This window comes from Lepidochelys olivacea, assembly GCF_965140295.1.
Source record: "Lepidochelys olivacea isolate rLepOli2 genome assembly, chromosome: 15".
In the NCBI taxonomy this organism is placed as follows: Eukaryota; Metazoa; Chordata; order Testudines; family Cheloniidae; genus Lepidochelys; species Lepidochelys olivacea.
In genome coordinates, this window is record NC_140425.1 from 17,366,463 (window position 1) to 17,380,784 (window position 14,322).

General features: G+C 45.1%; 1 protein-coding gene across 2 annotated transcripts in view; it reads left to right on the forward strand.

The window, feature by feature from the left end:
- Positions 1-901: 901 nt before the first annotated feature.
- Positions 902-14,322, forward strand: part of MAPK1 (mitogen-activated protein kinase 1) — a 49,707-nt gene continuing 36,286 nt past the window's right edge. The window contains exon 1 of one of the 2 annotated variants that reach the window (XM_084648878.1): positions 902-1,228. In XM_084648878.1, the coding sequence (XP_084505004.1) occupies positions 1,086-1,228 (143 nt within the window). In that variant the 5' untranslated portion in view covers positions 902-1,085. The remainder of the gene's footprint in view (positions 1,229-14,322) is intronic. The other variant, XM_084648877.1, reaches the window with a different exon arrangement.

Consider the following 14,322-nt stretch of genomic DNA (forward strand, 5'->3'; position numbering starts at 1 on the left):
ACTATAAGCAGTCAAGAGAACAATACTAGCAGGGTGGCCAGAAGACAAAAGCCACGTATCACTAGGTGCAGAACCATATTTTCAAATGAAAGATGAGCTGATTATGCAGGTTGGAATCGTATTTCGAAGACAGAGAGCTGTTGTTCCCACCTCCTTCCGTAAGGACGTCACGTAAAGACACATGCTTCACACCTGGGCCCTGACAGCTACCTCAGATAGGCTCTGAGTCTTTACTGGCCAAGATAGAGTCTTTACTGGCCAAGAACTGATACACAGCTCTGCTCCTTGACAGAAGGGTGGGACATCTAGCGGTCAGGCGATAACCACCCGCCCAAGGAAATTCGGTTACTGCAAGAGCTCCCCACCCAACTAGGGGACACGGGCGGAGCAGACTTATCCACCTTCAGGGAAAAGCAGTAGGCGAGTACAGGGAATTACTATTCACAGTGTGGGGCGGTCAATGCCCTAACTCTGCCTGGTATAAGAAGCATGTCAGGGATTGGCCAACTGAAGGCCCCCTGTGTGAGAGGCACGGGCACCCTCCCGGCCACTGTACTCACTGACAGCGGACAACAATTTGCCTCAGAAGAATTCAAGGCCCCAGTTGTGCGGGGTCGCCCCGCTCTGGAGACGCAGCCCAGGGGCACTGACAAGGCGCGCGGCAGGTGGCGCCCCAGAGCAGCGCAGGCATCGGCCCATTGGCAGGCTGGCTTCCGTCACCGGACGCCGAATGGTGCTCTGCAGCAGCGCTTTCCCAGCTCAGCAGGCACGCCGGCCACGTGACCTACCCGGCCCCGCCCCCTCGGTGGCGCTGCGGCTCTGAAGTTACCGCAGTCCCCTTAGCCCCGCCCCTCCTGTCCCTCTCGCGCCTGGTTTCCTCGCTCCTCCTCCTGCTGTGTGCGCGAGTCCTCCGTCCCCTCCTCCTCCCGTCTGTGCGCGCGCGCCCCCCTCAGCCTCTGTCTCCTCACAGCAGCGGCGAGCGGGCCTGGGAGCGGGCGGCAGCGGGTCCCTCTTGAGCGCAGCGGCCGCGCGGGCACCGGAGGCGACCACATCCCCCTTCCATAGCGGTTCCCGGCACGCAGAACATGGCGGCGGTACCGGGGGCCGGGGCTGCGGCCGGCTCGGCCAACGCCGGGGGTCCGGAGATGGTGCGGGGCCAGGTGTTCGATGTGGGGCCCCGCTACGTCAACCTCTCCTACATCGGGGAGGGGGCCTATGGCATGGTCTGGTGAGTACCGGCCGGGGAGCCGAGCCGAGCCGAGCCGGGGCAGCGCCCTGCCCCGCCCGCCGAGCCTGGCCCGCAGCCTCTCCCGGGGGCTAGGGAACAGCCCGCGGCCCCAGCCTCCTGGCCCTCCCGCCGGGGCTTAAGCATCTCTGCATCCTGCTCCTCTTCCCTGCCTGCTGCTGCCTCGTACCCCCGCTTGCTTCCCTTGCCCTCTTCTCTGACTCCTAGCCCCAGTCGCTGCCCCTTCCTTCTCCAGTCCTGCTTCAAGGCTTAATTTTTTTTTCCCGTTTACTGTCTCTTAGGTTGGTTTAACACTCTCTCCCCCCACCCCCTTCTTGGTGATGTGTTTTTAAAATGGAAAAGGTAACCAAAATCGTGACTATGACTGATTATAAGCACTAGGGCTCACCTTGTATGCCCCAAGACCACACTGGGTAAACAAAAAAAGAGACTCTGTGTGTAGGAATTATTACCCCCAAGTCTCTCTTCTTTGGTTGTGATTTGCCACACCTCCCCTCCAGTAATGGCAAGTCACTTTGTCTAGCCTAGTAAACCTCATAGATTGGTGACATTTTTCTTCGTTATAGTTGAAACTGTTTTGTATCAGAGACTTCCAGTGAAACACAGTAAAACGCAAACATGTATGCAAAGTGAATGTGTGCACTCAACTATTTGATATCGTCTGTCTTAAAGGGGCTATAAGAATGATGTGAAATGCACAGATGTATTTGAGCAAGTTAAGGTGTTTATCTTCTAGTAGTGTAGTGAGTTTGGGTTGAGCTGATGCATGTATGTGGGTGGTAGGATGGTCTAGTGGCTAGGATACAAGAGTATCTCTGCCTTGCTCTGTGACCTTGCTTAAATCGTTTATCCCATTTGTGTCTGTCTTTCCGTCTGTAAAGTGGATTAAAGAAATTTACCTCCTGAATTGATTTCAAGTCTGCAAATGAAACAGGATTAATAACTTTCCTTCAAACCCTGTGCTGATTTTCCTTTGGAATGCACTTTGTCTTTCTATGACATTTCATTTTTAAAAGACCGGGTATGTTTTGAAATAAATTTGATTTATCACTTTTTTAGTTACATATTCAAAAAAAATTTTTACAGCTATAACCTTTAATACAGGGGTTGAATTATGCTGACTTTTGATGGCTCCATGAGAGGTAGTCACCTTGTATTCCAGAATTTAAACTTTCATTTAGGCCTGGATTCGCCGAGGAGTTAATCGTATGCTTAAGTGCTTTTACTGGATTGTGACATTAGCCCTTTTAGTTGTGGTGATAACTTTCAAAATGTGATTTGAGGTTCTGTTTATGCTTGTGTATATATATTTGTACCAATGCAGTTACGCTGGTGTAAATCACCAAGGTGGATGCACTGTACAGATTTTAATACGAGGCTTTTGTTAGTGCAGTTTACCTCAAAAACCAGAATAAGCTTTACTAGTGCAAGCCTAGTTTTACACCTGTTCAGAACATCTACTTTGAGGGGTTTGGAGCAGTGTAGCTGCACTAGTACAAATACCCTTGGTGTAGATAGACTCTGAATGTAAACCACACATTGACATTTGTCTGAGGTTGAAGATAGCCTCAAATAGTACTTCTAAGTACTTCTAAATGTATACTGCCCCATTTATCGAAGTGGGATGCTAACAATGGTGAAATTTAATTTAGCTTCAAACTTATCTATTTCACTACTGATCAAAGGCTGCGAGAAATGTTACGAAGAGTACACAGTCTACTGGTAATAACATAATATTTTGGCTTCACAGGTGAATGGGGTGTGGTTTGTGGGCAGGACTAGGGAACATATTACTTTTTTCCTCCCTCGACTGGATGTCTGGTTAGTGACTTGAGATAAAACCTTAAATTTTCCATTTCACCTCAAACAATGTCTGTATAAGGTAGCCTTTTTATCTTAAAAACTCAACACATTAATATATTTTATATACAATTAATGACAAGTGTTTTTGGACTAAAATAAAAATGTTAGACCCTACTGTTCCAAATGCACTATGGTTTGTTGAGCTGCTGTATTCCCCCTATGGAGTTAAGAAGTTAAAGCATTCGCTATATCGGGTATTAATTTCTTAATTGCTGTTGTTCAGTACAGTCTCAAGTGTGAAAGGACATGAAACAAACATTATAAATTTGTATTGCATATTTAATAAGGAAAGTGTTGGATTGCATGTATCCTAGTGAGATGTCATAGCAACTAATGTTTAACATGTAGGAACACAAACTACTATGATTACATAAGATTACTTTCAAGCAACTGGAAGTATATTCATGATGCAGATTGACACTTGATGTTTCATGCTTTGCCTTGCTTGCAAAGCTGTGTGTGCAATTCTTACACTATGGAGGCATTTTCATGGGGGTGGGGAGAAGATGTCATCAGATTTTTTTTGAAAGCTTCAGAAGTAGATTTATAATTTTTTCAGTGAGATAAAATTAGTAAAGCTATGGTACTAAAGTCTTGCGACTCTAGACTAAATTAATATATAACATTTGAGAGATCATATTTATCAGTATATAGTGCCATGGCTTCATAATGCAGAAATGTAAAAGACTGAAGAGTTGTGAAAGCTACCTGGTGTGTTTTTCATAACCTCTCATTATATTTGTAAATTATCCAAGCTGTGAGTTCAATTAAACAAGCACGCTCTCATGGCCCATGTTAGTCTTTTAGCGAAGTTAAATTGAAGCAACAACCACTTTAACCTTCCATGACAAGACAGCGATATTGTAAACAGAGGACTGTGGCTTCACAGCTGGGTCAAACAGAGAGAACTGAGTATGTTCAGGAGCAAAGCCTTAATCAATACAAAGCTGAAACAATAGATAAGGAAAGAAAGGAAAATACTGGTCAAGTAAGCTGCTTGTATAAATGTTCTCTCATTCAAATTTTCTCTAGTATGAAAAACTGTAGAGATAATAGTTAAATGCTTTCCTTTAACTCAATCATCCATAGCCAGGTCAGGATTTAGAGTAAAAACAGAGTTATTAGAGCTGTATGTCAAGTAATATTTTATAGGTGTGCTTTTTCAATATTCTGGAGAGTAAAGGAGGATAAATTATGTATTGATTTGAAGGGTAATTTTAGAGGAACCTGTGTCTTAACCTTATGCCCCTAAATTTAAACTCTGTAATTTTCAAAGGTTATATTTTTGCCAGCATAACACATTCTGTCTCAGTTGTCTCCAAGGGCTAGATTCCGTCCTTGTGCCTGTTTGATTCACGTTCAGATTGTGCTATCGGAGAACAGGACTGGAGCTTGACTGGCTCAGCCTGAGCATAGCGGAAATGTTTACCAAAGGATGGTTCTCCTCCCCAACAGTCAACCAGGGAAGTCAAGAGTGGAAGAAAGCTGAAAACTAGTCACCAGTTACAGCTCCCTGATTCTCTGCCCTGATCCTGGCACAGGTTAAAGGGGACTAGGGGCTGCCTCACTTTTGCCTGCTGGCTGTGGTCCCTAAGGGGCTGACCATAAACTACTTGGAGATAACAAGAAACAGTCCCACTGCTCCCGCACTGTGGCCCCCTGGGGTCTTCTCTCCCTCTTCTGGGTATTCCTCCATGCTGAAGAAATACTCGGCAGGAAAACTTGAAGGAATTTTATGTTCCCTTTGTGCCACCCACGTAGCACATAGGACAGAAGATGTATCCTAAACAATTGATTGTGGCCCCTGGACTGTTTTGAGATTACTTTGACCCTCTGGCTCAACAGAATGGACATCATCTGTCTACAGATACTGTCTTATGTCTAAAGCTATGTCTATACTATGGACCTTACAGTGGCACAGCTGTACTGCTGCAGCTGCGCTGTTGTAAGGTCTTCTGTGTAGCCACTCTGTGCCAGTGGGAGAGAGCTCTCCTGCCAGCATAATTAAACCACCTCCAATGAATGGTGGTGGCTATGTCAGGTGGGAGACAAAAGTGCTAGTGTAGACAGAGCCTAAGTTGACTTAAAGCTTCACACCATCCTAATAGGAAAAATGTACTAGTATCTATCCATTTTCATCTTTTTAGAGAAAATACTTCTAATAGAAATCTTAAATCTGAAATCCTTTTACGAATCAACTTCTTCAAGAAAGAGGATGGATATTTTAAATGAAATGAATGACAATTCTCCTCATAAAATTTCCCAGTGGGTCAATTCTAATGGGATTAATAGGAAACTTTTGTTCTAAACTGAGATTGTTGATAATCATTACTTCTCAACTAGAATATATGTTTTAAACATTCAACTTAATAGTTGTTCCAATAGTTTATACGGTACTTAGACTATATGATGTCAGCGACTCAAAGGTATGCATAGCAGTTGCAATCACAACATGCTGTTCCCAAGCTTTTAGAACCAACAGATATGAGATTTGAACATTCTTTTAAATATTTATCCTTTATTCTCAATTACAAACATTTATATTTTAACTGACATAAAATGTTTGTGGTTGTGGCAATGCTTCATGCACACCGATGTTGGGGTAAATTTTGATGGGATATAGAGGGCTTCCAAAAAACAAAACACAAAACCCTACACGCATTGCCACTAATCAGTCCTTTCCAAACATAAAAAAAAGAAGAATTTTAAACATTCAGTTAAATGATTGTCTTGTCAGTTCCCATTGACAAAGTGAATAATGTGTAGTTCATATTCAAAAATTTAAAAAAGATACATTACAATGATCTGTCTTCACCAGAGTGTCTAGATGCTTGCTGGATCAGGGCCTGTGTGGGTAACAGTGAAACAGATCGTACATTTGACAATAAATAAACTAGGAAAGATTTTCAGTAAAACTTTCATTTACAGTAAACTTAGGTAAAAAGAGTCAGACAGAAGTGTGACTTAAATTGACAGTGTCCCTTTACTAAAACTTAAAAGGAGTATTAACTGGGATTGTTTTTTGTTTAAGATGAAGGGCATGTATGGCAATGAGGAAAAATGGACATAAAACAGTTCCATGTATGTTGAACTAATTAATGGTAACAATCATAAATATGTACGATTACTTTACTCAAAGTTGTTTCAGAGTTACAGTCCTGAGAATTTATTATATAGAATTTTAGTTAATTGTTGCACTTTGGTAATTTGAACAACGTATTCGTTGGCAATATTGTCTTTGATTTTGGACCTTTTAGATATGAAACTGCAAAAAACAAATCAAACAAGAAAACTGAAGTGGGTACTCTGTTCTTACAGACCATTGCAAGAGCAGTAGAGTATAACATTTACAAGTATGTGCCATTCTAGAAATATGAGGGCAAATTCTGTTGTCCCTGGAGTTCCCACAGCCTGGTAGGGAAGCAGGCAAAGTTGCTACCAGAACTACTTTCCTCTGTCCCCTGTGTTGTAGCAGATGGACAGTGGGGAGCTGCTGAGGCAGGTGTAGCAGAGAAGGGACAGTAGCTATCTTTATTCACATCAGCGCACTCTATCCACATCAGCGCTGCCCACTAATGCTGCAGGAGAGGTGGTGGAAAGTAGCATCCCTTTCCACCTGTCCACAGTAAGAGAACAGGTCAAGCTCTTGAGTTTAAAAGTCAGGAGTGCAGCTCAGGGAATATGTTCTTGTTTCATAATCAAATATACATTTTCTTAATATATTTGCCCATGAGGGCCACAGGCTACCCTGCTGCTGTAGACCATTGTACCTTTTTTCAAGATGAGGAAGTGAAGCTTGTATAGAAAGAATTCATACCTCCTACTTATTTGAGTAGGAGTATAATTTTAATGTAAATTTGAAAATAGTGTCTTATCAACTTAGCACATAACAACACTTGTATACTGGTCCGCAGTCTCGGATTCTTCAACTGTGCTTTGTTGGAACTAGAATTCATTGATTATTTTCATAAAATTCTTTGTCACTGTGTCTTGCAGGTTGGCATTAAAGTTGGATGTTGCTGTCTTTAATTAGAAAATACTTGTTATTGAATATTGGCATTGAAAGGTGTCTTTATATCAAACAGATATTTGAATGGAGGGTATTTAAAATAACAAACATCTAAAAAGAGTATGCTAGTAAATAGTTAGTTTTATTTATAGCAGCATTGTTCCTTCTAAGCTACTCAGTTAAAGAAAATGGAGAAACAAGGTTTTTGTTAGAGTATAAAACTTTACTCACATCAACTCAAACTTGAACTATACCTGAAATGTAGTAGATGGCTGTTACAGTCCAAGGCAATTTCAACTTAGAATTTATATGAAAGCCACCAGTGAGTAGTACTATTCTATTGTTTTATTTGTCAAAAATGGAAGTTTATTATTTGTTTTATGGGAGTGACTAGAGGCCCCAATCAGTATTGGTGTTTCATTGCTCTCACTACTATATAACTACAGAGTGAAAAGTACACCCACTTCCAAAGAGGTTGCCATCTAAATAGACCAGATTCCACTCCCCCACCCTCACCCCACAGAGAGTAACTGATAGTCAAACAAAACCTAGGTAACAGATATGGAACTTGTTGGTTATATTTCACACACCCTTTTCTTCTGAAGTTTATTTTGAATGAGAAATTGAGACTTTTATGTTGGAAAGACCCAGGAAACATTTTTACCCTTCCGCTGTGGCCCTTGTTGTATTTGTTATCCTGTACCGTTATTACCTGTGCCTTCCTCTTACAGCTAGCAATGTGCTAATTACCTTTGGCCAAGTGGGCCTTGTGTAGTGGGTTTTTTTTTTTTTTTTAATAATCAATGAGCTGCCTTATGGGTCAGCCAAGAAAGAGCACTTTGCAAGATGTGGCTCACACACACTTGCTCCCAGTTCCTGCCTTTTCTTAAGCAAAGACATGCTGTCATTTCTGTTTCTCCAGTATCACAGGAAGCCAAAGCTGTTGAATCAAATGCTTTTTGGATTTCTTCAGTTCTTCTGGGATATTTATTTTCTGGTTATTTTAAAAATCAATTTCAGTGCGAGTTTTTTTGTTAATAACTTACAATATTGACAAGTAACTTTCTCATTATATACTTGACTTTTTTTTTAAATTTCATGGTCCAGTTTGCAGGCATTTTGTCTTTTTGCTTATCAAGTTATACAGCAGCTTTAACATATGTACTTAATGGATATTGGTTGTGGTGGTATAACTAAAACTGGAAGATGTTTGCTGGTGCAGGTTGTATTGCAAAGACAGAACCCCGACATGTATGTAGCTTTGTTAAAACCTAGCAGTTGTGTAGTTTGGGTATTAGTATTTGCTATTTCTGAAATACCATTATAGTTTCTGGGCATAGCTTGAGTTTTAGATTTAAAAAACCAAAAATTTCCCAAAAGACTATGTAAGACATGCAACCTTGCATTCCCATATAATCTACAGTAAGCTTGGTGTTTGCGGGAAAACCTAGCCAGTAGGTCAAATGGGAGGAGAGTCCAGAAACTACACCTGCTGGAAAAATTAGGTGCGTGTATCTATCACTGTGTTCTAAATGAGGTCAAGTTCAGGCTCAGGTGTATTTTTCCTGGACTGAATCCCAGGGTCAAGGGCTTTCTATTGAGAATTACCTGCCTCCAGATCTTGTTTGATAAAGGTGAAACTTACAACTAAAGGGGTGTAGTCAAAGTTAGTGTGGCTAGATATAGGAAAGGTTAAGGTTTGTAGATGTTATTGTAGATGGTAATGTGCTATGTTAGCTGAAGCTTCTGAGTTATAGTCAAGATTATCCCTGGTTCATTGCAGTATTCTGGCCTAGAGATAATGGGTGTGAAAGAATGTGTGAATACAACGTCTGATAGTAGAGTATGTTTTGGAGGGGTTGGCTGATATTTAGTATGTTTTAGGCCTTGTCTACATTACAAAATTACTCCAATTTTACAGAAGTTGATTTTTGGGAACAGATTGTATAAAGTAGAGTGCATGCGTCCACACTAAGCACATTAATTCGGCAGTGTGCGTCCACAGTACAAGTGTCGACATTCCAAGCGGTGCACTGTGGGTAGCTATCCCACAGTTCCCACAGTCCCCGCTGCCCATTGGAATTCTGGGCTGAGCTCCCAGTGCCTGATGGGGCCAAAAATTTGTTGCAGGTGGTTATGGGTAAATGTCGTCAGTCAACCCTCCCTCCGTGAAAGCAACGGCAGACAATCATTTTGCACCCTTTTCCCTGGATTGCCCGAGCAGATGCCATAGCACAGCAAGCATGGAGCCCATTCAGCTCACCGCAGCAGTTATGACCATTGTAAACACCTCGCGCATTATCGTGCAGTTTAATGCAGAGCCAGAACCTGAAAAACCAGGCAAGGAGGCGACGGCAGCGCGGTGACAAGAGTGATGAGGACATGGACACAGATTTCTCTAAAACCGCGGTCCCCACAATTTGGAGATCATGGTGTTACTGCGGCAGGCTCATGCCGTGGAACGCCAATTCTGGGCCTGGGAAACAAGCACAGACTGGTGGGACAGCATCGTGTTGCAGGTTTTGGATGATTTCCAGTGGCTCCGAAACTTTCGCATGCGTAAGGGCACTTTCATGGAAATTTGTGACTTGCTTTCCCCCTGCCCTGAAGCGCAAGAATAACAAGATGAGAGCAGCCCTCACAGTTCACAAGCAAGTGGAGATAGCCCTCTGGAAGTTTGCAATGCCAGACTGGTCAGTCGGTGATCAATTTGGAGTGGGCAAATCTACTGTGGGGTTGCTGTGATGCAAGTAGCCAATGCAATCATTGAGCTGCTGCTATCAAAGGTAGTGACTCTGGGAAATGTGCAGGTCATAGTAGAAGGCTTTGCTGCAATGAGATTCCCTAACTGTGGTGGGGCTATAAACGGAACGCATATCCCTATCTTGGAACTGGACCACCAGGGCAACCAGTACATAAACCGCAAGGGGTACTTTTCAATGGTGCTGCAAGCACTGGTGGATCACAAGGGACGTTTCACCAACATCAACGTGGGATGGCTGGGAAAGGTTCATGACGCTTGCATCTTCAGGAACTCTGGTCTGTTTAAATGGCTGCAGGAAGGGATTTACTTCCTAGACCAGAAAATAACTGTTGCAGATGTTGAAATGCTTATAGTTATCCTTGGGGACCCAGCCTGCCCCTTAATGCCCTGGCTCATGAAGCCAAACACAGGCACCCTGGACAGCAGTAAGGAGCTGTTCAACTACAGGCTGAGCAAGTGCAGAATGGTGGTAGAATGTGCATTTGGACATTTAAAGGGTCACTAGCGCAGTTTACTGACTTGGTTAGACCTCAGCGAAACCAATATTCCCATTGTTATTGCTGCTTGCTGTGTGCTCCACAATCTCTGTGAGAGTAAGGGGGAGACGTTTATGGCGGGGTGGGAGGTTGAGGCAAATCACCTGGCCGCTGATTACACACAGCCAGACACCAGGGCGATTAGAAGCGGACAGGAGGGTGAGGTGCGCATCAGAGAAGCTTTAAAAACCAGTTTCAGGAATGGCAAGGCTACGGTGTGAAAGTTCTGTTTGTTTCTCCTTGATGGAACCCCCCCCCCCCCCCCCGGGTTCACTCTACTTTCCTGTAAGCTAAGCACCCTCCCTTCCCCCCCCCATTCAATCACCGCTTGCAGAGGCAATAAAGTCATTGTTGCTTCACGTTCATGCATTTTTTTATTTATTCATCACACAGATAGGGGGATAACTGCCAAGGTAGCCCAGGAGGGGTGGTGGAGGAGGAGGGAAGCACTGGGTGGGGTGGTGGAGCAGGGAAAGACAAGGCCACACAGCACTTTCAAACTTATTGAATGCCAGCTTTCTGTTGCTTGGGCAATCCTCTGGGGTGGAGTGGCTGGGTGGCCGGAGGAGCCCCCCCACATTCTTGGGTGTCTGGGCTTGGAGGCCATGGAACTTGGGGAGGAGGGCAGTTGGTTACACAGGGGCTATAGTGGTGGTCTGTGCTCCTGCAGCCTTTCCTGCAGCTCAACCATACGCTGGAGCATATGAGTTTGATCCTCCAGCAGCCTGAGCATTGACTCCTGCCTTCTTTCCGCAAGCTGACGCCACCTACCATCTTCAGCCCGCCACCTCTCCTTGCGGTCATATTGTGTTTTCCTGCACTCTGAGATTGTCTGCCTCCACGTATTTTGCTGTGCTCTGTCAGTGTGGGAGGACAGCATGAGGTCAGAGAACATTTCATCACGAGTACATTTTTTTCGCCTTCTAATCTTTGCTAGCCTCTGGGAAGGAGAAACATATGCAGCTGGTGGAGGGGAAAAAAGGGAGAGTGGTAGTTAAAAAGACACATTTCATAGAACAATGGGTACGCTCTTTCACAGTAAACCTTGCTGTTAACATTACATAGCACATGTGCTTTCATTACAAGGTCGCATTTTGCCTATTATTGAGGGTATGCCGGTTTGGTGTGGGAGATCACTCACGCAGGGCCAGGCAACAGAATTCGACTTGCAGGCAGCCCTGGTAAGCCACAGTCTTTTGGCTTCTTTAACCTTCATAACATGTGGGAATGGTTTCAAACAGCAGCGCCCTCATTTCCCATACAAAGTAGCCATTGGGTTGGCTATTAAAAATGGGTTGGCAATTTAAAAGGAGGGGCTGCAGTTTCCGGGTTCACGTGCAGCAGAAACCCAACTAACCCCCCCACCCCCAACACACACACCCACACACAATTCTCTGGGATGATGGCTTCACCCCTCCCCCCACCACGTGGCTAACAGCAGGGAAGATTTCTGTTCAGCCACAGGCAAACAGCCCAGCAGGAACCGGCACCTCTGAATGTCCACTTACTAAAACCACCCTATTTCAACCAGGTGACCATGAATGATATCACTCTCCTGAGGATAACACAGAGAGATAAAGAATGGATGTTTTTTGAATGCCAGCGCACACTGGGACCATACGATGCAATTCTCTGTTCTGCAATAATTCCCGACTTCGTGCTGCTGGCCTGGTGTGGTAAAGTGTCCTACCATGGAGGACGGAATAAGGCTGCCCTCCCCAGAAACCTTTTGTAAAGGCTTTGGGAGTACATCCAAGAGAACTTTATGGAGATGTCCCTGGAGGATTTCTGCTCCATCCCCAGACACGTTAACAGACTTTTCCAGTAGCTGTACTGGCCATGAATGCCAGGGCAAACTAATAATTAAACACGCTTGCTTTTAAACATGTATAATATTTACAAAGGTACACTCACCAGAGGTCCCTTCTTCGCCTTCAGGGTCTGGGAGCCCACCTTGGGTGGGTTCGGGGGGTACTGGGTCCAGGTCCAGGGTGATAAACAGATCCTGGCTGTTGGGGAAACTGGTTTCTCTACTTCCTTGCTGTGAGCTATCTACAACTTCCTCATCATCATCATCTTCCTAGCCCCCAAAACCCGCTTCCGTGTTGCCTCCCACTCCTTGGACAGAGTCAAAGCATAGGGTTGGGGTAGTGGTGGCTGCACCCCCTAGAATGGCATGCAGCTCATCATAGAAGCAGCATGGCTGGGGCTCTGAACGTTTGCCTCTGTTTTTTTGGTAGGCTTTCCTGAGCTCCTTAATTTTCACGCGGTACTGCTGCGGGTCCCTGTTATAGCCTCTGTCCTCCATGATATTGGAGTTTTTTTTCAAATATTGTGGCATTTCGTCTGTGATAGCATGGATTCGTCTCCCCATACAGCAATCAGATCCCGTACCTCCCGTTTGGTCCATGCTGGAGCTCTTCAGCGGTTCTGGAACTGCATGATCTCCTGTGATGATGAGCTCTGCATAGTGACCTGTGCAGGTGAGCTCACCATGCTGGCCAAACAGGAAATGAGATTCAAAAGTTCGCGGGCCTTTTCTTGTATACCTGGCCAGTGCATCTGAATTGAGAGCGCTGTCCAGAGCGGTCACAACTGAGCTCCCAGAGGCCAATACCATTGAATTGCGTCCACAGTACCCCAAATTTGACCTGGCAAGGCCAATTTCAGCGCTAATTCCCTCATCGGGGGTGGAGTAAAGAAATCGATTTTAAGAGCCCTTTAAGTTGAAAAAAAGGGCTTCGTTGTGTGGACGGGTGCAGGATTAATTCAATTTAACGCTGCCAAATTTGACATAAACTGGTAGTGTAGACCAGGCCTTAGTCACTGCATCTGTTTACAGTCTAGTAGCAGCCAGGAATCTCTCCCTAATATACAACTACTCTCAGTAGTAGGTAGAGCAGAGGTGGGCAAACTACGGCCTCGGGGCCACATCTGCCCCTCTAGACATTTTAATCTGGCCCTCGAGTTCCTGCTGGGAAGCAGGGTCTAGGGTTTTCCCTGCTCTGGCGCTCCAGCTGGGGAGCGGGGTCAGGGTCTCGTCCCACTCTGCACAGCTCCCGGAAGCAGCGGAACAATCCCACTCCGGCTTCTACGCGTAGGGGCAGCTAGGGGGCTCCGCACACTGCCCCCACCCCCAGCGCTACCCCCGCAGCTCCCATCATCAGGGAACTGCAGCCAGTGGGAGCTGCAGGGGTGGTGTCTGCACACAGGTGCCCAGAACCACCTGGCCGTGCCTCCACATAGGAGCCGGAGGGGGGCATGCTGCTGTTTCTGGGAGCTGCTTGATGTAAGCACCGCTGAGAGCCTGCTCCCCATACTCCCTCCTGTGCCCCAACCCCCTGCCCCAGCCCTGATCCCCCTCAGTCCCAGCCCGGAGCACCCTCCTGCACCCCCAACTCCTCATCCCCAGCCCCACCCCAGAATCAATACCCCAGTTGGAGCCCTCACACACTCCTGCACTCCAACCATCAATTTTTTGAGCATTCATGGCCTGCCATACAATTTCCATACCCAGATGTGGCCCTCGGGCCAAAAAGTTTGCCCACCCCTGAGGTAGGGCCATATTTAAGAGAATAGTCGTGGACCTCAAGTTCTCAGAATTCTTCCTCTTCTGCTCAGCCTCACTTCTGTTAACCAAGGTGAGCATAAACCAACCATCTTTCATCCAGGTTTCTATCTCCGACATCCAAAGAGAAAGGGAACCACTTAGTGTGGTTGAGGTGAAAAGAAGATATAGCGCTGAGCTATCAGCAAATTGATCCTCTTACATCTCTCAATCCCTAGTTATATATAAGCATTGAAGAAAGGAGGTTTCAAGATTGATTCTTGAGGTACATCATAACTTACAGCCTTCAGGCAGAAGGCCAGTTTTCCGCTCAGCAGTTGCTGGGCTTTTCCGGTA